At 52.6% G+C, this 23,626-nt stretch overlaps 2 protein-coding genes across 4 annotated transcripts in view; one reads left to right on the forward strand and one right to left on the reverse strand.

The window, feature by feature from the left end:
* The window catches only part of NEURL4 (neuralized E3 ubiquitin protein ligase 4), a 43,158-nt gene extending 35,111 nt beyond the window's left edge, over positions 1-8,047 (reverse strand). The window contains exons 1-6 of the mRNA XM_084808121.1: positions 7,946-8,047; positions 6,471-6,610; positions 5,792-6,398; positions 2,353-2,731; positions 1,370-1,435; positions 606-889 (exon numbers count right to left, since the gene is read on the reverse strand). Coding sequence (XP_084664247.1) covers positions 606-889; positions 1,370-1,435; positions 2,353-2,731; positions 5,792-6,398; positions 6,471-6,610; positions 7,946-8,047 — 1,578 coding nt within the window. The remainder of the gene's footprint in view (positions 1-605; positions 890-1,369; positions 1,436-2,352; positions 2,732-5,791; positions 6,399-6,470; positions 6,611-7,945) is intronic.
* A 4,965-nt stretch (positions 8,048-13,012) lies between these two features.
* Positions 13,013-23,010, forward strand: ELP5 (elongator acetyltransferase complex subunit 5). Of its 3 annotated transcripts, none has more exons than XM_084806721.1 (9): positions 13,013-13,092; positions 13,838-13,898; positions 15,048-15,128; positions 16,338-16,564; positions 17,985-18,178; positions 19,945-20,055; positions 20,770-20,870; positions 22,350-22,705; positions 22,814-23,010. In XM_084806721.1, exons 1-8 carry the CDS (start codon positions 13,041-13,043, stop codon positions 22,456-22,458), a joined length of 936 nt encoding a protein of 311 aa, XP_084662847.1. In that variant the 5' UTR covers positions 13,013-13,040; the 3' UTR covers positions 22,459-22,705; positions 22,814-23,010. The 3 variants fall into 3 exon arrangements, with proteins under 3 accessions (XP_084662847.1, XP_084662846.1, XP_084662848.1); XM_084806720.1 differs by having other exon boundaries at positions 16,320-16,564; positions 22,814-22,994; XM_084806722.1 differs by having other exon boundaries at positions 22,350-22,715; positions 22,824-22,955.
* Positions 23,011-23,626: the final 616 nt, after the last annotated feature.

Genomic DNA, 23,626 nt, shown 5'->3' on the forward strand with positions numbered 1-23,626 from the left:
TGGCTACATGGGTGGGCCCAGTTAGAATATGGTGCAGCTCCCAGGAGGCCATGGTCTCCATGAAGTCCCGAGGTGCTCCTGTGAGGATGGCCTCCGAATGTGGGGCATGCCAGTCCTCAAGAGCTGAGGATGTGGTCAGGCAACATATTAATCACACAAATGCCTGACGTGGCGAGACCTCTTCGTGGGGAGTCTGGCCACAGTCTGAGTTAGCCTATGACTCGGGGTTCATTCACATCTCTCTCTCACACACATGCACACAATTTATAGGGAAGGGCCATGGCCCAAGGGCAGAGCCCCTGCTTTGCATCCAGGCCCCCAGTTCGATCCCTGGAAGCAACTCCAGGCTGGGCTGGGAAAACTCCTGCCTGAAGCCCTGCAGGACCGCTGCTGCCAGTCAGTGCCAACAATACATGGACGAAGGCTCCAACTCGTTCATCTTACACCAAGGACGGGGAACGTGTGGCCCTCCAGGTGCTGTTGGACTTCAACTCCCATCATCCCTCACCATTGGCCATGCTGGCTAGGGCTGAAGTCAGCTGCAGTCCAACGACGCCTGGAGGGCTCCCGGTTGCCCCACCCCTGTCCGCCGCTCCCCTCCTCACCTCGAACATCTCATTGTCCCGCAGCGGGCGGTTGGTCATGACGACGCCATTGTTGAACTCGTCCAGCGGCCGCCGCCGCTCCGCCGTCTTGTTGTTGTTGCTGAGCTTGATGAGGGTCCCGCACTTCTCGTGGAAGAGGAGGGCGTCGTTGGAGGTCATGGGTGGGGCCCCGCAGGGGGCGGAGTCCGAGGGTGGGCTGCCGAGGCTGACGTTCAGCAGGCTGCCGTTGTAGGCCGACAAGATGGCGTTGCTCACCACCTCCGAGAGCTCCATGCTGGAGAACCCTGCAGGCCAGGGGGGAAGGAGACTCTCAGAAACGGGCAAACCCTCTCGGCTTGGATTCCAAAGCGTGGAGGGGTCGGCTGTTAGCGTCTCATCCCATCATGCTCAGCAGTTCTGATAAGAGCAAAGGCCTCTGGGGTTGCTACCATCAGTCCCTGAGAAGCCCAGCTTTTGCCTTGTGACATGTCGGGATTTCTTTATAGATGGAAGACACGCAGATACTGTGTTATGAGAAAGTGGTAGCAATATCAAATCGAAAGTATCACAGGAAGTATCATAGAACCATAGGGTTGGAAGGGGCCTACAAGACCATCGGGTCCAACCCCCTGCTCAATGCAGGAAGCCTGATTCCCAGGCAGTCTCCCATCTAGTTCTTTCTACACTGGGGGAGCAGGCTGGGGTCACAAACACAAGCCCTGTCTCTCAGTGAGATTGCCCAGTTTTTCTGTGTGCCACAGAGGAAAGGAGAGGGGGAAGCTCACCATTCTCCGACTCCAGGCTGTTGGGAAATTTATCTGGCCGATTCTGGTTGCAAGGCAGGTCCAGAGCTGCAAAGTAAAGGAGGACGTGGTAGAAGATGAGGAGGAGGAATGGAGGATGAGCTTTCTCTCTCCCAGCAGCTGCAGTGCACCCTAACAGTGACCCACAGATCCTTCCTGTACTATCACAGAGTTGGAGTGGGCCACCCCCCACCCTCCAACAGATCAGCCCACATAATCTGGGCCATGCTGTCTGCCACAAGCAGAAAGCAGGTGGAGGCAGAAAAAGGGGAGCACAGAAGAGCTCTCGACGACTTCAACAAGCGAGCCAAGCCACACGCTCCTGGGGAAAGCAAAGCAGAACCACACGCCCACCGCCCCCAGCTTCAGCAGTCCATCTGGCCTGCCCCCAGCTAGGGCAATTGGGCTGGCTCTCAGCAAAGCCCGCCCAGGAGTTACCCCAAATAACATTTTGCCAGGTGCTACCTTGTGTTGCTATAGCGACAGCCCAAGAGGGAAGGGGATAAACACACAGCAACACTTCCAAGAAGCGGGGAAGCCTCCCTCTCCCTCTGCCCCCAAGAACCACAACGGAGGCATCCTCCCACAGTTCGCAAGGCACTCCCCAGATCAGTGCTGGGCAGAAGGCAGATCTCCTGATGTTTGAGACATCAACTCCCAGAAGCCCCTGCTTGGAGTTGAAGTCCAAAACATCTGGAGATCTACTTCCTGCCCACCTAAATCTAGACCAGCCTTCCCTAATCTGGTGCCCTCCAGATGGGTCAGACCACAGCTCCCACCATCCCCACAGGCCATGCTGGCTGGGGGTGATGGGAGTTGTAGTCCAACCCATCTGGAGGGCATCAGGTTGGGGTTGGCTGGTCTAGCTTCTAAGCCTATGGACACGGCCTGCGTTTAGTGCCTGGCACTTCATCAGTCATCACTACTCCCTGTCCATGCGCATTTCTCTTGGCACTCCCGAGTACCTTTATCATGGGCTGCTGCCTCGTCCGCCTCCTCGGGATTGCCGGGAACCACGGTGATCTGGGTGCACTTGCCGTACAGGTCCACCACAGCCCAGACGCGGAGCGGGATGCCGGCAGCTGCCACGCCACAGTCCTGCCCATTGACCCAGAGGCGCAGCTCGCCATTGGCCGTGCGCTGGATGCCCACTCGGTCGCCCTCGCCTAGCTGGTCCAGGTCCTGGCCGTACTCCTCCAAGATGGAGCGCCCGTCCCGCAGGACCGAGCAGCCTGAAATGATCCAGGAGCCCCCCTTGAGGCCGGTGGCGCTGCTGGGGAAATCGAGGTGGTTCGGATCCAAGGCCGTCACCCCAATCTCAATGGAGCCGCTCCAGGAATTAACCTGCAGGGAAGAGGAAGGCAGAGGCGTTGCACACAGGAACCCATGCGCATGGCAAAGTAACGTCTGGCTCTTGTACCAGAAGAGAACCTGACAGGACTTTTTAGAAGACAGTTCAACAAGTGCATGGGATATTCCTGGATAGCAGAGGGTTAGTGGCCAAGAAAGAGGTACTGGGGTCTAAACTGCCTTACACTGAGTCAGACCCTTGGTCCACATAGCCCCATATTGTCGACACTGACTGGCAGCAACAGCTCCTCGGGGTTTCAGGTCTTTGCCAGCCCTGCCTGGGGATGCTGGGGACTGAACCTGGGACCTTCTGCATGCCAAGTAGGGGCTCTACCACTGAGCTACAGTCCTTCCCCAAAGAAAGGCACTCTTCAAATGCACATCCTTGGCCAACATGCTCCAGGACTCATATGATTACACCCTGCAGCAAGGAGGGCTCCTTTAAAGCTACTGTGGGGAAACATCCCTATAGTAGATACATAGCATGAGCCAAGAAAGCCATTGGCCCTGCTGGATGAGGATGATGGGAGCTGCAGTCCAGCACATCTGGAGGGCAGCAGAGTGGAGAAGGCCAGGCAGGACTTTCTTCGCTGTTGAACATTTTCTTTTTTCAGGTGTGTCCCCCTATTCCCAATTTTGTTTTGCATTCTGAGGTATCCAGAATAACTACAATTTAGCAGATCAAACAGCTGCAATATTCAGAACAGAACACAATTATAAAGAGGAAGAAGAAATCCAAAGAATAAAGGATGAGGAATCGGGCCAGAATGAGTACTGATAAGATGGGACCAAGGGAGTACCAACCAGCGGTACTCTCGGCTAAGGAAAAGCCCAGATTTGGCACCCTTACGAGGATAAGAGCAGCCTCGCTGGATTGGATCAAAAGGCCATCCACCACACTGTTTCCCACAGTGGCCGTGCAGAGCTTGATGGCAACAGCCACCCAGGCCAGAAAGAACCTAACAAGAGCCGTGCTGGATCAGACCAAAGGCCTTTCTAGTCCAGCATCCTGCTTCTCACAGCAACCAGCCAGGTGCCCCAGTGGGAAGCCGACAAGAGGACTTGAGTGCCAGCGCACCCTCCTGCTCATGCTCCCCAGCAACGGGTCCTGACAGCAGGCTGCCTCCGATGCCAGAGGCACTATATAGCCATTACGTCTAGTAGCCACTGACAGCCTTCTCCTCCACGAATCTGTCTAATTCCCTCTTAAAGCCATCCAAAGTGGGGGGCACCACTATGTCCTGCAGTAGCCAATTCAGTAGAATTCGTCAACTAGGCACTTGGTGAGGAAGCCCTTCCTTTCATCTGTCCTGAATCTCCCAGTGCTCAGCTTCATGAGATGACCCTGTTGGGTTCTAATATTATGAGAGAGGGAGAAAAACATCTCCCTCTCCACTTTCTCCATGCCATGCACCATTTTATCTGCCTCTCCCATGTCCCCAGCCATCCCCTCCCTCCAAGATACTCCATCCTTTTCATTTTCCTCCCTCCCCACCTGCAACTGGGACTCAACTCCCCATAACTACTAAGTGTGCTCCATCCTCACTGGACCATTTTTCACCCCCTTAGATTTGTTTTTTAAAAAAATATTTGTTGCACACCTCTCCTGCAAATCTTGTGGCTTCCCTGAGCGTGTTTAATGCTGCCTCTCGTTACCTGTTTGTAGCCCACTCTTGGCGACGCAGACATCGGCACGCACCGGCTGAGTTTGTTCTTAGAGCGAGTGATGATCCCCCCGCTTCACAACCCTCATGGTTCGCGGTTTACCCCATATGACCTTTACTTCCCATCACCTCTTATAACCCAGTTCCTGGACTTCCTCTTACTCACCCACTTGCCTCAGATGCCTCTCCGATCTCCATATTCCCCTCCTCCCAACCACACCCCCTTTGATCCCTCCTCCCAGGGCCTTGCCCAGCTGATCCTTTTTCCCTCTTGCAACTTTCATGTCCCACAACCTTACACAAGAAAGCACAAGCTATGGAGCAGGGTGCACTGCATTTAGATCAGGGAGATGCGAATTCAAATCCCTGCTCAGCCATAAAGCTCTGTGAGTGAGCCTGAACCAGTCACCTTCTATCAGCCTAGCCTACCTCACAGGGTTCTTGGGAGGATCAAATGTAGTGGGGCAGGGACCCTGTGTGATGCCTTGAGCTCCTTGGATGGAAGATGGGATAAAAACAGCAGCTAGGTGCTCACCTCAACTAATTCCTCCTGCCCCTCTTGTATCCTTGTTCCTTCCCAACTCCTTACACCGCATATGGCTTCCTCCAAACACCACACACCCCAGTCTCCAACCCCCTTTTCCTACACATCCCAAATGGTCCCTCTCATCCCCCCTGTAGCTTGCTCTTACCCCACATATACTTCCCCCCAAGACCTCTTGTCCCTGGTCTCGTCCCCTCTTCTTACCCCTCGGCTGGTCCCTGCTCTTACTAAAACATATACCTCAACAAGACCCCTCCCACAAGCCACCCTTTTCCTCTGGGGTGCCCCAATTCCCCCCTCTTCTTACCTCACTTGAACCCCAGTCACCCTCCACGCACCCCCCATCTTCACCCACCTTCTTACCCCACTTGCACCCCAGATCTTACCTCTCCAGTAACCCTCCACACACCAATCTTACTCCACTTCTACCCCAGTTGGTCTCCCCTCCAGCCGCCCCAACGGTTCCCTCTCTTCTTACCCCACTTGCACCGCAGACCTTGCCCCCGCGGTCACTCCCCACACGCCCCAATCCTCCCCTCTCACCCCACGTGCACTCCGGCGGGTCTCCCCTCCAGCCCAATCGTCCCCTCCCTTCTTACGCCACCTGCGCCCCAGGCCTTACCCCCCAGCCACCCTCCACACACCCCGGTCCACCCCCTTACCCCACTCGCACCCGGCTGGTCTGGGCACACCCAGCCACCCCGCCGTTCCCGCGCCCCTTCCGCACTGGTGCCGCACTGGTGCCGCAGCTGGCCCCGGCCCCGGCCCGGCCCCCCCTCGCCGCCCCGGCCCGGCCCCCCCTCGCCGCCCCGGCCCGCTCCCCCCTCGCCGCCCCGGCCCGCTCACCTTCCTGTCGATGCGGACGGTGAAGACGGCGCCGGGGGCGAGGGGCTCGCGGCTGAGGACCAGCCCGTGGTTGAACTCCTGGCCCGGCTGCGAGCGAGCCGCGCTCCGCCCGCCCCGCGACACCGTCACCAGCCGCCCGGTGCGCGGGTGCAGCAGCGGCGGCGCCGGCCCGGGGCCCGGCTGCCCGCCGCCGCCCAGCATCCCGCCCCGCCCGGCCCGGCCGCGCAGGGGCCCCCGCTCCGCTCCCCTCCCCGCGGCGGAGGCACCAGGGCGCGCACCCGCGCGCGACGGCCGGCCGCGCTTTACGGCGGAGGGGCATGCCTCCGCCCCCCGCTCGACGGCAGGAGGCGCACGCACGCCGGCCGCGCCTGACGGCGGCCGAGGGGCGCCCGGCCTCGCGAGCGGGCGGCGCGCGACGCGGGCGGGCGGGCGCCTGGCGGCAGTGTGGCGACGCCGCCGCGCCGCGCCCCCGCAGCGGCGCTTTACGGCAGCCGCGCTCCTCGGAGCGCGCCGGAAAACAGCCGGGGAAGGGGCGGCCCCGATCCTCCTCCGTGCCTGGCGCTGCAGGCTGCGGCCCTGGGCACGCGCCGGCCTCTGGGGCGCCTTTCTGCACCAACAGGCCGAGATGCCTGGCGTGCCTCCCACGTGTTGCTACTGCGCGAAGGCTGCGGTCCCGCACCCGCTTGCCTGGGAGTAAGCGCCGTTGGGAAGAACGGGGCTTACTTCCGAGTAGACACGTGCAGGGTCGCTCTGCTGTAATAACCCTTCGTTGTTTATATGGGGTTGGATCCAGCTGTAGTTATGCTTCGAGTAGACGGGCTGAAAGCAATGGGAGTTGAGTTTGTAACCAATGGGATGGCTATGGGTCTACTCGTATGTGTGGATCCAACCCATTCTATTCTTTTTTTACGTTTGTAAGGGCACAGTCCTATGCATGCTGGGAGTTGTGGGCCTTTTCTCTGACTGAACGTGCATAGGATTGGGCCCTAAACCACGCTGGGTGTTATTACCGTAACTAGCGCTACTACTTATTATTGTTCTGTTTTAAACTTTTAGAGGTTTTATATTATGTTTTATCGATCCTGGAATGTCTTATGGTTGTGGTTGTTTGCTTTGAGATTGCTTGTTTGAAGTTGTTTTAGATATGTGTCCTTCTGTGTATATTGTCTGTTCGTGTGTTTTTTATGTATATGGCCTTTAATCTCTGTACTGTATTTTTAATGTTTTAAATCTTTGTAAACCACCCAGAGAGCTTTGGCTATTGGGTGGTATAGAAATGTAATTAATAATGGTATTTTATGGTTTTAACTTCTGTGAACTGCCCAAAGAGGTTTGGCTATTGGGCAGTATAAAAATGTAATAAATAAATAAATAAATATTCCTACTACAACTACTGAACATGGGATGTAGCATTTAAATAGATACATAAACATAATAATTCATAAATGTTTATCTAGTACTGTTTCAGGGTGTGAAGCGCCATACAATTCTTATTTTTCAGCCTCTGGACCAGAATACTGAAGTAGACAAGTATTTGGTCTGAACCAAACAGGCCCTTCTTGTGTTCTTAAGGGGAGTGGAGGGAAAGGTAACTTGTGGCTCTCCAGAAGTTTTGGGCTACAACTCCCAGCATCCCTCATGATTGGCTATATTGGATGGGGTGATGGGAGTTGTAGGTCAAAACATCTGGAGGGCCACAAGTTGCCTACCCCTATGCCAAAGCAAGACAGGAAAGGACAAGAAACACCTGTGTCATGGTATGCTGTTTCTATAGGGCAGCCTGGCTGGGGCATGCTGGGAGCTGTAGGCCAATACATCTGGAGGGCACCAGGTTGGGGAAGGCTGCTACAGGGTGCCACTTGCACCCTTGCTGATGGCTCAGTTCTGCAGATCAAGCTGGTCTCCCTACATTGCTCCCTGGGATTTACTTCTGAGGAAGCATGCACAGGAGTGGGCTGCATGGATGCTGCCCTTTTCAGTGAACGGTGGCCACAAGCCATACCAGTGCGCTTGACACTATTGAAGTCAATGGGCTTCCCTGTGGTGGATTGTAGCCATATGGATATGTATTTGGCTGCAATGTGTAATGAATCCATCATACCTTCCTCTTACCTGGAGCTGTGCTGTTACTCATCAGAGTTCTGCTTTCTTCACCTGCCAGAGAAGTGCTGGCTTCAGGGTTTTTTCAGGGAGCTGGGCAAGATGTCCTCCGTGGATCCCTCCCACTTCGTTTTCACCGCAGTCACCACTGCCCATCCAGTTGCCTGCTCCCTTTAGGCTCCATCTGCTCAGCGGTGCAGAGGAGGAAAGTGAGGAAGAAGAAAAGCAAAGGCAGAAGCATGCAGGGATTGGTAAAGAACCCCTTGCTTGGGTGTGGGCCTTGGCAACTGCCCAACAATGCTGAGCCCAGCACCAGAGAATGCAGGTGTGCAGGTTCCATGGTGCTTCTCCTTTAACCACGACTTCCCATTGCTTTGCCTTGCCTGGGAGTAAAACAACACAACTCCTCCTACTAACTGGCAGTCTCCTTTCAGACTGAAACAGCTGTGTGATGAGTGGGGGGGGGGACATCCTTGTTAATCACCTGGTGCAGGTGTGGCTATAAAGGAGCTCCTGATGGCATTAAGGGTATTTTCTTCCTGGGATCCTTGTAGTGCATGCAAAATGTGGGGCTCTTGTTGGGTTTTTCTTTGCTTGATTGGTAGTGTGATAGCCACATCTAGGGTTCATGGAGGGTCTGTATCTCCAGATACCCAGTCCTTCTTGGCCCTAGAAACAGGTTCTCAATGGGTGAAAGTAAAATGCAAAGAAACCCAAGTTGTTGTGAGGGTGGAGAAAGGCCCTGTAGTTCCAGAGCAACTGGTTAGAGTTGCCGATCTGTCTCTGGGAGTCTGTCCCTATACACATCTTGAAAAAGGAGCCATCATTTTTGCAGTGGGTTTCCAAGAGTGTGGGTCGGAGGTTCAGGTGAGCTCTATGGGTTCTTGTCTTTCTCCTTCCTTTTTCCCCAAGATTCCTTAGACTTGCCTCTCAAATGTGGAATGTAGGCAGTGGAACCCCACTTTCTGTCTCTGATGTGGGGCTGACTGAGAACTTCTCAAACCAGGATGCATGGGGAGTGCCTCCTTCCCTCCATCCCTTACCAACTGTAGCTTTGGATCTCTGTCTAGGACTGGTGGTGGTGCCCATCACCCTGACTTCTGGACTAGAGTGTGTGCGCGTGCGCGCTCTTTGCTAAGGTATGATTCTTTGCTTCTTTCTCCAAAACAGCTAACCCCAAATGCCATGATCTACAGGAATGTTTTGTTTTACAAGCCGGATGTCGCCAACTCTGCAGCAGCTCCCCCAAGCATCCCATCTGAAATTCTCAGGGTTGAGTGCCGCTATCCAAGGTGTGCAAAGATTTGGCAGGGGAGAGAGAATTGTCAGGCCAGGTGCTCTGGCTGCACCTCGCTATGAGGTGTGACCTTGGGGCTGAATTAGAGCTAGAACTTACTTTTGTAACCAGGGCCTCTGTCCTGGACAGTGGGGAAATGGCAAGTACAGAGTGCCATTCCTTGATGATTCCATAGTTGTTGCCACCACCTAGGTGGGATCAGCAGGCAGACCTCCAGCTCAGAGTGTGTGGATCCCCCAGCAGATGTTGATACAGCAGATGTTGTAGATGTCTTGCCCAATCTACTTCTTCACACGAGGCGGAGTTAAACTATGGAATTTGCTCCCACAGGATGCAGTGATGGCCACCAATTTGGATGGCTTTAAAAGGGGGATAGACAAATTTCTGGAGGAGGAAAAGGCTATCCATGGCTACTAGTCCTGATGGTTCTATGCTACCTCCAGTACCAGAGGCAGTGCTTATGTACACCAGCTGCTGGGGAACATGGGTGGGAGGGTGCTGTTGTGCTCATGTCCCACTTGTGGGTTCCCAGTCAACAGCTGGTTGGCCACTGTGTGAACAGAATGCAGGACTTGGTCTGATCCAGCAGGGCTATTCTGCTGTTCTCATGGGAGTTTTAGCCCAACATGTCTGGAGGGCAACAGGTTGGGGAAGCCTGGCTTAGACTTTGAACCACTAGCATCTCTCTTCATCCCCAGGACAATCTGCTGACTTATCCTCAGCAACTTTAGAAAGATCTCACATAGCAGCAGCTAACAGAGCTCAACTCCTTTAGGCGTGCAAGCAACCGATCAGACTCGCCTTTCTTCTCCTCCATTCCCCAGAGAAATCAGATGACAGGGTGAGCACAAGCTGGGTGGGGGGTTCCAGTGTTCAAGTTACTTGGTGCCAGTGTGGCTGCAAAGTGCTCTCTCTGGTGGAAGGGGAGTGAAAAACCCAGGGTAATGGGGGCTTGCCCTGGTTGGAATGCACCACTACAATCAGGCAGGATTTTGCACTGTGCAATCAAGTGGTTAAAAGGCAGACAGTTGTGTGTATCTATTTATTTATTTATTACATTTACATCCCACCATTTTTCTCTTGCAAGGAACCCAAAGCGGCTCACATGATCCTCCTCCTCCTCTCCATTTTATCCACAAAACAACTCTGTGAGGTAGGTTAGACTGGGAGTCAGTGACTGGCCCAAAGCTTCATGGCCAAGTCGGGACTAGAACCCGGATCTGAGTCCTAGTCCAACACTCTGACCATTACACCACGCTGGCTCTTTTTAAAGCTATAACTTTTAATGACTAGCAGGACAGGTATGTACATTTGGTGAAATGAGGACTCCTCCCCTTTTTATGCAAAATGACTGTCCAGGCCTCTGTGTCCTCTGTACCAGATGGGTTTCCATAGATGGCTGCAAGACTGAGGGCTGCAGGGCACAAGCAAAACTGAGCCCACCTGTCCAGCACCAGAGAAGACACCTCTCCCAGTGGCAAGGCAGGTCCCTTTCAAACCAAAAGTATTGTGGGTATACCTAGATTGCGGGAGGTGCCCCTGGGTTTGACTTAGCAGCTCAGTTCTTGCAAAGCTCAGCTTGATGGCGTATTATGAAGCTTCAGGAGAAAGTATCTATGCCCTTTTAAATTCCCCCCATGAGTTACTGAGGGACAGGGCATTGGAGAGCTAGAACAAAATCCACACCAAATCTGGGAAATCATGCGTGTCTTTTTTTCACTGGCAGAGAACTTGTCTTTAGCTGAAACAGAGTCAAACTTGGACACAAAGCTCAGGCCAATGCAGGACACAACTCAAGAAGCCAAGGAGAAAGTGATGATTGTGAGGCTCATGTCAACAGGTAACTTACTTCAGTGAGAAACCAGTGTGTACAATCTTGTCTCTTGCGTCTCTGGTCTCTTCTGGGTTTCTAGGTCTTGGCCTCTGTTCAGTTGCTTGGCCATTCCTCTTCTACCCATAAGTCAACCCTGCCTCAACTCCACTGATGAGCTTTCCTCCCTGCCAAACTGGCTGCTTCTTCCTTCCTTCGCAGAACCGGCACTCTGACAACCTTCTGTTCTTGACAGGTTTATGCTGAGCAATTGGTCACCCTGAGCTTCACAATCAAGTTCTAAGTTTCTTTACAATGGTCTTTGGCTGCTCCCTGCTCCAGAGAGAAGCCTGTTTGCTCACTCTATCTATATGCAGATCCAGCAAGACATATGTCTGTTTTTTCTGGTGAAAGGTTTCAAGAGAGGCCACCAGTCTTTAGAAAGCCTGTGGTGTAGTTACAATATTTATGCTCTCATGAGCAACCTTTGCTAAAATTAGAATCTTGGGTTCCTTGTGGATTCAGATACTAAGATCCCCCTATTTCCCCCTCCTCTTTGGTCCTGGTTTTACAAGCCATGGTATGACATCAGAGCAGTTGAACCAATAGTAGCCAGAAGGGAGCGTCAGGACTACCTAATGTCAAAGGGGCCTACAATCCTAGGGCTAGGCAACTGAGGCGGGGCAGGTAGAGAGATGGAGGGGAGCACAGGATCATCAGGAAGGAAATGCAACACAGCTCATCTTACTGACAGTCCCTTAGCTGGTGCCTGACATGGTGTACCTTGCATATGCTAAGCAATAATGTGAAAAGGACCGTTTTAGAAAAGTAGTCCTCATCGTCTTCACTGTCCTTGCTTGCAGAGGCTGTGACGGCTCCCGGGATGGAGTTGGTGCTGGTTCTCTTGGTGGCTTTGGTTGCCATAGTGCTCTTTGCGATGATAAGTCTGCTGGTATGCCAGAAATGTGGGTCGCCTGTTGCTGCTGTCCCCTAATGTGGCATTTTTATGAACTTTGTGTTTCGTGCATGCATTCAATAAAATGTTTGGAGATGGCTCTGTCTCTGTGTAATCCTATGTTCTAGGAATGTACGGGTTGCCTAGTTGCGGGATAAGTTGTTTGGGGGCAGGGGGATTCTCCATTGGGAGTCTTAAATGCAGGACTTTCCAGTGTGGAAAACTGGCAATGGCTATGTGTAAGCTTCCATAAGCTTTGGGGTTCCTGTGAAATGCTGAAGTCTGCATTGTTGTAGTTCAGCTTAAGCTGGTGAAGCTGTTAAAAACAACAACACAATTTTTATTCTTGGGTTGATTTTACGCAGAATTATGCGTCGTGTCCCCGCTCCAACTTGTTTCCCCTAATGCTGTGTAGAATCAACCTGCCTTGTATCGACTTCAGCGTGGAGACCGTAATCCCCATTTTCTGGATTTCACCATTTACGCAATGTCACAGTCCCCGTTTCTTCTGAGGCAAGGAGAGTTGTGTGTGTCCATTTCCCCAGCACGTTTCGCGCGACAGGCAGAAATCCAACAGGCGCAACGTGTGCAGATCCAAGAGGTGAATGCCACGCTTTACTGGGTGAGTGTTTGCTCGCTGTGTAGTAGCTGTGAAATGCCCGGGCGGCCAGCCGGCGCCCCCGCCGGCAAAAAAGCGATGCTGCCTACCCCCGGGCTTCTATCGCGCTTTTTCTTGCAGAGCAGGCATAAGTGGCTTTTATGGGCGTCCCTATTAGTGCCTGTGAAATAAAAAAAAGGTTCCAAGGCGCGGGATCCTCCCCGTTTCAAAACCTCAGAAATAGAGTTATGTTCGCTCTTGGGGGTCTTCCGTGCGACATGAGAATTCTTCTCCCGAGGCCCCCTTCCCCCTCCTGCCAGAGCGATCCGGCAGTAAAGCAGCTCCCCATGGTCCCCTGCAACACGGCGGCGCCCAGCAGCGGAATTCCGCGCGAAAGGCGCACAGAGCGCTCTCCCGGCCGCTGCGTCAGGCGCCGTGCAGTGGCGTCATGAGGGCGCGCCGGGGCTTGGTAGAAGGAAGCCGGGAGGGATGCTGGGGGACTTGGTCGCTGGAGGGGCCGAGGGGCTCGTCCTTCTCCAGGGTGAGGGGGGAGGCAGGACTTGGTGACATGGGGGAGGGGAGTGACATGGGGGGGCCCTGGTGCCGCGAACGTCCTCTCCCGCGGCCTCTTGCCTCATTTTCCTGCCAGCTGCTGCAGGGCCGGGGATGGAGCAGCGACGTAGGGGGGGGCGGGGGGTCTCTTGGTGCTGCAGGGAATGGAGGGATTTGTAGCGAATGGAGTGAAAGAGGGAGCGCGGGCGGGCGGGAGGAGGGAGAGTTGAGACTTGGGGCGGGAATGGCAGGAGCGAAGAAGCTGTGGGGAGCCGAGAAAGGGGTTATTTGGGCGGGGGCAGGTGGCCAGGAGGGGAGTAGGAGCAAGATGGAGGCAGCTGCCCCCAACCTGGCGCCCTCCGGACGTGTCGGACTACAACTCCCAGCATCCCCAGCCAGTGTGGCCATGTTGCCCGGGGGTGCTGGGAGTTGTAGTCCAACACATTTGGAGGGCGCCAGGTTGGGGGAGGCTGAGGTAGAGGGAAGGACTTGTCAGGTCTCCTCATAAGGTGAGGGTGAAATGTGGGGCATGATGACTTAAGAAATGGGGTAGGTCTGGGTTTGTGGGGCCCATGGATCGAGGGGAGGGGCAGGGCGTGGCGTGGCGGGGCAGATGGAGGATCAGGGAGAGGTTTGCGGGGGAAGGTAGCTGCATGAGGCAGTGATGGGAAAAATCGGGTGATCTGTTTTGGTGGCTGAGTTGCCCGCCTCTATCCTATCCTTTCCTCTTGCAGACTCAGTCAGCTGCAAAGGCCGCACCCTGCTCAAGAGCTTTGTGGCAGCTTCAGCACAAAGGTGGGTGGGAGGCTCTGCGGCCTTTGGCATTCTATCCCCAACCCAAAGGGCCCCTCGGCTCTGGGGTGCCACACCCAACTTCCCCTCTCTAGATCTGTGAGGGAATCCCCAAGATCGTACACTGGGGGAGGGGCCAGGTGGGAATCTTCTAGGGGCCCTCATGGGCTGTTGTTGAGGGACCAGAAACAGGAGGAGGTAGAAAAGGATTCTGTTAATACACCTGAATATATTATTATTATTTAATCTTATATCAGCCTTTCCCTGTGTGGCACCCTCCAGATGTATTGGACTACAGCTTCCATCATCCCCAGCCAGCATGGCTGGCAGGCAGGCAATGATAGGAGCTGCAGTACACATCCAGACAGCTCCAGGTTGGGGAAAGCCGCATGATGTCTAGAATGTATGTATGTAAAGATGGCTTTGATGCAATTTTGTGGAAAAGCAGCGTCTACGCTTTCCATAATCGTAACAATATTTTTTCCGATTGTGTGGCCTTCTTGATGACATCAAACCTTGAGTTGAGAGTCCCTTCGCAATAATAATGAGGCCTCCCCACTACCTGCATAGCTGCTGTTAGTCATCCTGATCCCTTCATGTAGCCTGTCCCTGGTGGCCCTGAGGCTTGGCTAGATGGTAGTCATGAGCATGCGGGAACCAGCCCACATTCTGCTTCTGAGCCTAAGCCTCTCCCCAGTGCCAGTGGCAAGGGTAGGCATGGGCGGGCACCTGCCAAGGTCCCACACCCAGCAGGGGCCCACTAGCAAGGGCCCCCTGGAGTTGCTCCTCCTCCTCGCCACCAGCTTGTTCCCCTGCCTCTTGCTCTGGCCCAGACAACGGTGGTGGTGGTGAGGAGCAGCAGCAGATGCCACTGCTGACTCGCTCACTGGTTCTGTGCCTGTCAAGCAAGCAGTGATGAGAAAGAGGATGAGGAGCAAGAGCAGCTGGTGACCATGGCAGTGAGGATACAGACTCACGGAGGGAGAGCCTACCTTGGCTTGGGTGTCTTGTGCAAGGGCCCTCCAAACCTGGAGCTGGCATGCCTCTCCCCATCTCATTGCCCTCAGTCTCCCCTTCCCTCCGCTTTCGCCTGTGAAAGGCACCCTTCATCTCTCCAGAACGCATAATCAGCTGTGCCCCATTCCTTGTTAGGGGCGAATCTGTTCATGTCCTCAGTTTTGACGTCCCAGAGGAAGAATTCAAGGCTGGATTTGGCACTGAAGTGACCTCACGGTGAGTTATTGTCTGCCTTTTCCCTCCCATCGCTTACGATCATTCCAGACTCTCTGCAAATTCAGGCAGAGATGGAGGCAAACCTTGCTGGCCCAGAGTGCTGGTCTGCAGTCACCTGAGCAAGATGTTCCCGGAGTTCTGAAGTGCAGTAGATAACATAGCTCCTCTGTCTGTCTGCATCCCAGCTGCCTGGGGGATGCTGGTAGTTGTAGTCCAACCAATCTGGAGGGTACCAGGTTAGGGAAGGCTGCTGTAGAGCCTTGGTCACTCCTGCTCTTGTGTTGAATGGTTGCATCTTGAGCAAAGGGGTATGTGTGTTTCCTCACCATGCAATTAATGTGCGTAGTGTGACACTCTCATGTTGCCATGCCTCCATCCTGTTGCTGCCGTGGCCCCTATGTGCCAGCATCTGCCTCAACATTATTTATATTGCACTGTCAGTTTGTGTGATCCTTTAGACAGTATAAGAGGACAGATTCCTGCTCTGGTTGCAGAAATGGGGCAACCCAAAAGATCAAGGAGGTTGGGCAACTCCTCTTTGAGGAACGGTTTAAACATTTGGGGGTTTTGGCTTGGAAGAAATGGCAAAGAAGGGGTGACATGATAGAGCTGTGTACGATTAGACATGGTAGAAAAAATGGAGGAGGAGATGGTTTCCCCTTCTTCCATAATACTAGAACCTGTCAGGGTCATCTGATGAAGCTGATTGGTGAGAGATTCAGGACACATAAAAGGAAGTACTTCACAAAGCACATAGTTGAAGTATGGAACTGGCTACCACAAGATGTAGTGATGGCCGCCAACTTGGATGGCTTTAAAAGAGGATTAGACAGATTCATGGAGGAGAAGGCTATCAATGGCTACAATGGCTGCAGTTGTACTGACCCAGTTACTGGAGCATGTGTGTTTGCTAGCAGCTTTGCATTTCTTTCTTTGTTTCTTTGTTTAAACTATTTCTATCCTGCTCTGCATTCATCAAGCAGGTCCTGATGTTCCCCTTTGCCTGCTCCTGTCTCCCTCACTCCTGGGAATGAGCAGATACATATTAGCTGATAAGGAGCAGTAGGATGGATATTTGCTGGCTGGGGGAATTCTGGTAGTTCAACACATCTAGAGGGCACCAGAGTGGCGAAGGCTGCAGTAGATAGTCCTTTCTTGGCCTGGTCCATTGTTTCTTGTTAATAATAACAGCAGCCCCTTTAATCCAAGGATGTTGTTCCATGATGCTTTCCGGGATCCCCTTGGCTGGGCTGGAGAGAATGGGGGCTGGACCCTGGGAGAATTCTCTGCATCAGAACTGGCGGCGCGCCTGGCTCCAGCATCGCAGGGGCCTTCCATGGTCGTGCTGGACTCACTCAGCTGGCTGCTTCTCCACTTGCCATTTCCCAGCGTCTGCCAGGTCCTCGCACAGCTGCCTTGGAGAGCCAGCGCTTCCGGTAGGCCGAGAGGGGACATGTGTAGAGCAGGGAAGGGATGCTGCTGGTCATGCCAGCCGCCTCCTCCTCCAATGCCATCCTTTTAAAGCGGGCAGATGTCTGGTCAACCTCCTGCAGGCCAAAGCAATGGGAAAGCCAGGCCTATGGGGGGCCTTTTGAAGGAAAGTGGAAGATTATAGCAAAAAGTGGGATGGTGGGAGTTGTAGTCCAAAGCAGGTTGGGGAAGGATCTCGAGTAACTGGGGAGACCTCTCTCTGCCTGAGACACAAGACAGTTGCTGCCAGTCAAAACAGACAGCGTGGAGCTGGACAGACCAATGCTCTGACGTAGAATGCGGCAGCTTCATATCTTCTAAAGCAGCCTTCCCCAACCTGGTGCCCCCCCATGTGTTGAACTGCAACACCCAGCATTCCCTGCTAGCCCGTCTGGCGAGGGGAATGTTGGGAGTTGTAGCCACATCGGGAGTGCACCGGCATGGGGAAAGCTATTCTGAAGTAGCAAAGGCTTCTGAGCATGTGTGGAGTATCTGCCTCCCTGCTCTGTCGGCCATCCAGCTCTTGTAAGTCTTTCAGGGCAGATCACCCGCCTTTGAGAGAGACTTGTCTTTGGGTGCTTCTTTGGCAAACGAGCCCCTGTCGCTTCACCTTCTTCAGGGTTTAGGGAGTGAGGGGGGTCTTGCTCCAGAGAATGCCTGTTTTATGGTTTGTTTAAATAATATTTTCTGGAGCAGGAAGATTCTGTGAGAAGTTTCATCTCCAGAACTTAATTCCTGGTTGGATATTACTGCTTTTTCTATAGTATTGTATTTTATTCTGTTAAATATTTCTATTGTATTTTCTATTTTTAACTATTCATATGGTATTTTAGTCTTTTAACTGTTTGCAGTCCACCCAGAGAACACTGATTATTGGGAGGACTAAACATTTAATAAATAAAGATAAAATAAAATTTAAAAAGCACTGGTGCTCAAGCCTATGCCTCCCTCTGATTCTGACTTCTCTATTATCAGAGTCTGGTGGGGATTGATTCATTTAGGACCTCAAGGCAGTGTTTGGTTTGGGGGTGGTGTGCAGGTAGCAGCAAAGTGGTGGGTCTTGGGGTTTCTCTAACACAGAGGTGGGGAACCTCTTTCAGCCCGAGAATCCATTTTGAGAAGCGGGGGGGGGGGGGGCAAAAATATCAGCCTATTGTAGCGTCAAGCTCTTCCTGCCAGTCACTAAGCCTGAGGAGGAGAGGCATTTCAGGCTTTCAGAACAGGGGGGAGGGGGACTGTACAAACACTGGGAAATCACCAAATGATCAGCGGTTGGGGGGAAAGGGGGGTGGGGACCATCTGGGGAGTGCTGGTGGGCTGGATTCCCCCGCCCCCCCGGTGGGCTGGATTCCCCCACCATTGCTCTAAGATTTCTGTTCTCTGCAGAACTGAGAATTGCCAGGCTCGTGACCCTCCTCCACGGAGACTTGCACCAGCCAGGACAGCTCGAAACCCTGCACGCTTTGGCCCGCATCGTGGTGATTCTGGAGCCAGTGCCAGGGCCTGTCCTGCGGGGAGATGGTGCTCCCCACGTCACTGTGACATTGCACAGGAAGAAGGGGGGCAAAGTGATCCGGAAGGTGAGGTTCAGCAGGCTGTCAGTGTATAGGAGCGCAGCTGTGTGTGCGTGCAAGCCTGTTTGCAGTCAGAGGAGGATTGAAGCAGCCAGCAAAGGGTTCACTGCTCTTCTTGTTAGGGGGGTGTTGCAGTGTTTGCATTTGCTGTGTTGACCATCCAGATCTGGAAGACCCAGATGCGAGTTCTGGCATGGTGTGTCACTCTCTGGAGCAACTCAGTCAAGCAGCTTTCTCAGACCACATCTGTCAGGAGTGCTTCTGAGGGCAGGGAGTGGGAGAGCAGTTCAGATTCTAAACAGGAACCGCCAGACATGGGGGAGGTATGTTCCCAGGCTAGTCCAGACATGGCTAGGCAGGCTCCTCAGGTTTCAAAGGTCCAGCCGGGGGAAGGTCCCTCGTCGTCATCCCCCCCCCCCCCCCGAGAGACAGCGAACAGGGAGAGGTGATATTTGGCGAGTCTAAATTAATAGATGCAAGGCGCAGATGCATAGCCAAGAGGGAGATGGCAGGGGCAGAACTTAGAAGGTCTTCCTGATTGGCCCTGGGTGAATGGTGGTGCTTAGAAGCCGAGAGAGAGAGAGACCTCCCTGCACCCCTTAAGTTAGGCTAGTGAGCCCGCCTTGCTTTCAAACGGTGGGCAACTTTCACAGCTACCTTTTGAAGCCCCTGAAGGCTTTTCCTTGCAGATCGAGAGTCACTGAGAATTTGCATCTGTATGACCCTTTGTGGTAATGGAATTAAAAGCTGTAGATTGAAGCCTCTTGTCTGTATTTGATTTGAAGATCAGTGGGGGCAAAGGGAAACCTGACAACATCCTCAATCTCCTACTGCAAGGCAATAAGAGAAAGTCACTCATTTTAAAGAAAATTGCATTGGGGGCCGGGGGACAATAAGGAAAAGAGCAGGAAAGGGCTTCTTGTAAGCTGTACCAAGGGGGAATATTTCACTCTCTGTGGAGCTGCTTTTGAAGATAGTTCAGAAGCTGCAGCTTGTGCAAACTGCAATGGGGACCAGAAGGTCTGAGCATGTAACACCAATTCTGGCCTGCTTGTACTGGCTGCCGATACACTTTCGAGCCCAATTCAAAGTTCTGGTTTTACCCTATAAAGCCCTATACAGCTTGGGATGGCAATACCTGGCAGAGCACCTTTCCTGGTATGAGAGATCAACCTCCAAGGCACTCTTCCGAGGGAGGCTCAAAGGATGGGGAGAAGGCCTCCTCGGTGGTGGCCCCCCAATTGTGAAATGCTCTCCCCAGCGAGGCCTGCCTGGCCCCAGCATTGTCATCTTTTTGGTGCCAGGTTAAGACTGTCTTCTACTCCCAAGCATTTGATGGCATAAGATGGGCTGTTTAATGCATCAGTTAATTGCTGATGGTTGCCACTGATGTTTTAGTTGTTTTATGGGGTGGTTGTATTTTGGTGGATAATTGATTTTGGTTATAAATGTTGCATATTTTAATTTGATTCCAATTTGAGTCTTCTTTGAGAAAGGCATCTAAGAAATATATTTATTTATACCCCACCCTTCTACCAAAGGAATGGTGCTCAATAAAGAAAACCAACATTTAAAATAAAAACATTATAACAATCATAAAAGAAATACAGTAAAAATGCAATCATAAGAAATAAATAATAAAATGATAATAAAAGTGCTTCGCTGCTATACTGAATGGGGCAGTTGACTCGGTACTCTTTGCAAAGGAAGGCCCAGATGCATGAATGTTTGACGCATACCTCTCCTTCCTATCTTGCCCTCCCCTCCCACAGAAAGAATATGTCACGGTCCTCCCAAGCTTTGTCCTGAAACACCTTGGGGAGCCGCCACGGGATGGCATTTCCAGAGAGGAAGATCAGGAGGATGGCAAAGTCCCTGCTGTGGTACGAATGGGACACTTGTCCTCCTGTGGAGCAGGGGGTGCCATGGCTTGTGGCAGATGACCTGAATCCGAGAGGTGGCGTTGGGTGGGTTTGGAAGGGAAGGAATGTTGGGTGGATTGGCACAGTGTGGCGCATGAGCAGATGGGGCGGGGGTGGGGTGGCAGAAAAACAGAATGGGGATCTTGCTGGTTGTCAGAGGGTGCTCCTAAAGGCCTGGGGTGGTTGCAAGATACAGGAATAAGACTCTCCTCCAGGACTGTCATTCTCTGTTTGGATATTTCCTGTGGTTCGTCTCTTGACATGAGAGACTCCAGGGTCCAATTCTGCCTGAAGGCTTCCTCCTAAAATTGCAAACTTTCCTCAGCACCTCCTGAGAAGAGTTTTCATGGTTTCACCTGTTCCAGGCTACTACATGGAAGATAAGGCTATCAGTAGCTACTAGTGAAGGCTCTATGTTACCTCCAGTATCAGGGGCAGTATGCCTCTCAATACCAGTGGCCAGAGTATGTGAGCGAGAGAGTGTTCTTGCACTCCTGTCTTGCTCATGGGAACAGAATGCTTGACAGGCCTTTGGTCTGATCCAGTACAGCCCCTTCTGATTTCCTTATGTAAGGTCTGGCTGAAATTCATCGTGGTCATTCTGTTCTGCTGTCTGCGCTCCTCTTCCCTACCACTTGTTTTGACTGCTCCCCCTGCCTCTTTGGACCTTCCCAGGCTGACCCAACTGCCAACCTGACTTTTAACCTGCGCCTGTCTGAGGCTGAGCGCCGGGCAAAGGAGTCGGTGCCTCTCCCGTACCACTTCAGCGAGGAAAAGTACGTATGTTAGACTCGTTTCTCCTTCAGAGGTTGGCTGGCCAGCTGGCCGGCTGTACTCCTCCTAGGTCTTTTGGATTTTGTGTTTAATTGTGTTGCAGTTTTTGCACAGATGAACAGGATATCAATATGAAATAGTCCATTACTCTCCTCCTGTTCTTTTCCCCTCTGGCATTCCATGCTAATCTTAAACCCCCTTAAACCAGTGGGGCACCATCTTTTTTACCCTGAGAGCCGCATCTGGGCATTGCCAAGGAGACAGGGGCCGCAGATGCACGCATGCGCACACACACACAAATGTAATTCTAAGCAATTCGTACATTTTCCCACCATGCATACAAAGCATAGCTTAATTGTAAGCATGTCTACTCAGAAGAAAGCCCCAGTGCAACAGCCTTCAGTCATGCAAAGCACAGCTGAGGTCTAAAACGTAAAGGTATTTTATACTTTAAATTCTCCACTAAATAGAAATGTAATAAGTACATACCTACAGCCTCCCCTCCCCATCACACAATAAGCCTGATATTGTTTCTTAGAGCCCTTCCTTCCTGCTCCCTATAGAAGCTGGATATCTTTTTTTCGCCAAGGTCTAGAGCTGCTCATTGAGGCAGTCTTGAACCCACATTTTAAGATGTGTTAAGGAGCCAGTTCAGGGTGGTGTGAGTACAGGAGCACGTTTCCCTATTTACACACATGCACACTGCCCCAAGGTCCTATTAAATGGTCATGAGAATATTCCAGAGCTCTTCTCCCCCTGAAACCTCCATCCATGTCTTGGGATTGGGTAGAGTCAAGGTAGTCCAAGTCTTTGCTTCCCACCATAACCAACCCCCAACTTTATGGCTTTTCTCCTGTACTCCCAGACTCTTCAGCAGCACACCTTGCTAGGCATCCTCTTATTTCATTACATCAGCCTCCCCCAACCCAGTGCCTTCAGAGGTGTTGGACTAGAACTCCCATCCTCCTCAGGCAGCACAACAGCCCTGGGAGGTGGGTTAGGCTAACTGACCCAGGGTCACCCAATGAGCTTTGTGGCTGAACAGGGAATAGAGCGGGGGGGGGGAATGTCTTTCAACCTGAAGGCTGAATTGCCTTTTGGAGAAGCTGTTGAAGCCGCACTCCAGATTCCAGTGGTGGGTGGGCCTAAGGCAAAGGGGTGGGGCCAAACTTACAAAAAATATCAGCACATTTTAGCTTGAAGCTGTTACTGCCAGGTACTAATCCTCAGGAGAGGCAGTTCAATCTTTTAGAGTTGGGGGGGGGGGATGCAAAAGTTAGGAGACTACCAATCAGTGGTTGGAGGAAAGGGGGCATGGCCATCTAGGAAACTTGGAGGACCGGATTTGGCCCCTGGCCTGGGGTTCCCCGCCCCTGGCCTGGGGTTCCCCACCCCTGGACTAGAGCCTGGGTCTCTTCAATCCTAGCCTGACACTCCAACCTGCAACACTGCCCCTAACCTCCCTTCCCCTCCGGTTGCAGGAAATCCTCTCTGCTGCAGACACCAACCAGCCAGGGCAAGATCTATTATGAGCCAGATGCTGCAGATGACATTGACGACGAAGATCCTGATGATGACTTGGATGTATGAGAGAGAGAGAAATTGGGAGCTGGGCTTTCTTCCAGCAGAGGCCCCTCTGCCTGGCCAGCCATCTGCTCCGAAAGGAGATTCTGCAAAGTGGCTGGAACTGGAACAGTCCATTGCCTTCTCCAAGCTGCAGCTTGGTGGCCTCTGTTGGCATCTCCCACCTGCATGTCTGCCTTGGGTGGACCTTCTCAGAGGGGAAAGAACTGATCCGCTGCCTGCGAGCAGATTTGCAGAGCAAATTCGAATGAATGCGCCCTAGGGCAGCCTTCCCCAACTTGGTGCCTTCCAGATGTGTCGGACGAGAACTCCTAGATTCATGGGTTGTAGTCTACATCTGGAGGGCACTAAGTTGGGGAAGGCTGCCCTAGAGAGAGAGAACAGCCTAGTCTGAATGTGTCCTCAACGGCTGCCAGGAGTTGTAGGACTTCTTTCTGGCTAAACATGGATACAATTGCGCCTTTGTTCGTGTAAATAATAATAAATACTGCTGTTCATAATGTATGTTATGTGGTGATTTACAATACAAATTAAATACAATCAAAAACAAGCAAATGCAAAAAGCATGTAAAAACAACAGTGAGTCCTACACAGTAGAACTATTTAAGTTTAAGAAGTATATATAAGGAAGTTAAAAAGCCTAGGTGGTAGAAAAGTTAGTGCTTGCATCTGAGAGCTACTGGAGTAGTTGCCAGGTGTGCCTCTCTGGGAGGGCTGTGGTGGTGGTTCCAGAGCGGTGGTGCCTCTGCTGAGTAAGCGCTCTCCTTGGTCAGCAATAAGGAGATCTGAGGGTGACAGTGGCTTATGACAACACTGCAGGTGCCAGTCAGGCCGAGGGTGGAAGACATCAGACCACATGACTGTTAATAGAGGGTAAAGGTAGGTTTAGATTCCCAGTCCCCCCAAACCTCCCCCCCCATTGCAGCAAAGGTCAATCTCCTTAAACGGCCCTCTCCATCAGGTTCCTCTTAGTCCCAGCACAAATCCAGCCACGTCCAATGGGAAAGTTAGAAGGGGCAAGGATTCCTGACTTTGGTGCTGCTGCCCCCTTCCCCAACCTGGTGCCTTCCAGATGTGTTGGACTACAACTCCCAGAATCCCCCAGCTGGAGGGTACCAGGTTGGGGAAGATGTGCTAACTTCTGTGGGGCATGGAGATGCAGGCACCCAATCAC

The sequence above is a fragment of the Heloderma suspectum genome, chromosome 6, assembly GCF_057233095.1.
Source record: "Heloderma suspectum isolate Gila_16-S chromosome 6, 16-S_ref, whole genome shotgun sequence".
Taxonomy (NCBI): Eukaryota; Metazoa; Chordata; class Lepidosauria; order Squamata; family Helodermatidae; genus Heloderma; species Heloderma suspectum.

What these genes read in the sequence shown, in the direction of transcription:
- ELP5 (XM_084806720.1), top strand. Translation starts at nt 13,041, where the DNA reads ATGCTGGGGGACTTGGTCGCTGGAGGGGCCGAGGGGCTCGTCCTTCTC. An exon ending in TTGGAGAGCCAGCGCTTCCG is followed by an intron (nt 16,565 to 17,984) that starts GTAGGCCGAGAG and finishes TGTTCTCTGCAG; the next exon opens with AACTGAGAATTGCCAGGCTC. An exon ending in GGGGCAAAGTGATCCGGAAG is followed by an intron (nt 18,179 to 19,944) that starts GTGAGGTTCAGC and finishes CCCCTCCCACAG; the next exon opens with AAAGAATATGTCACGGTCCT.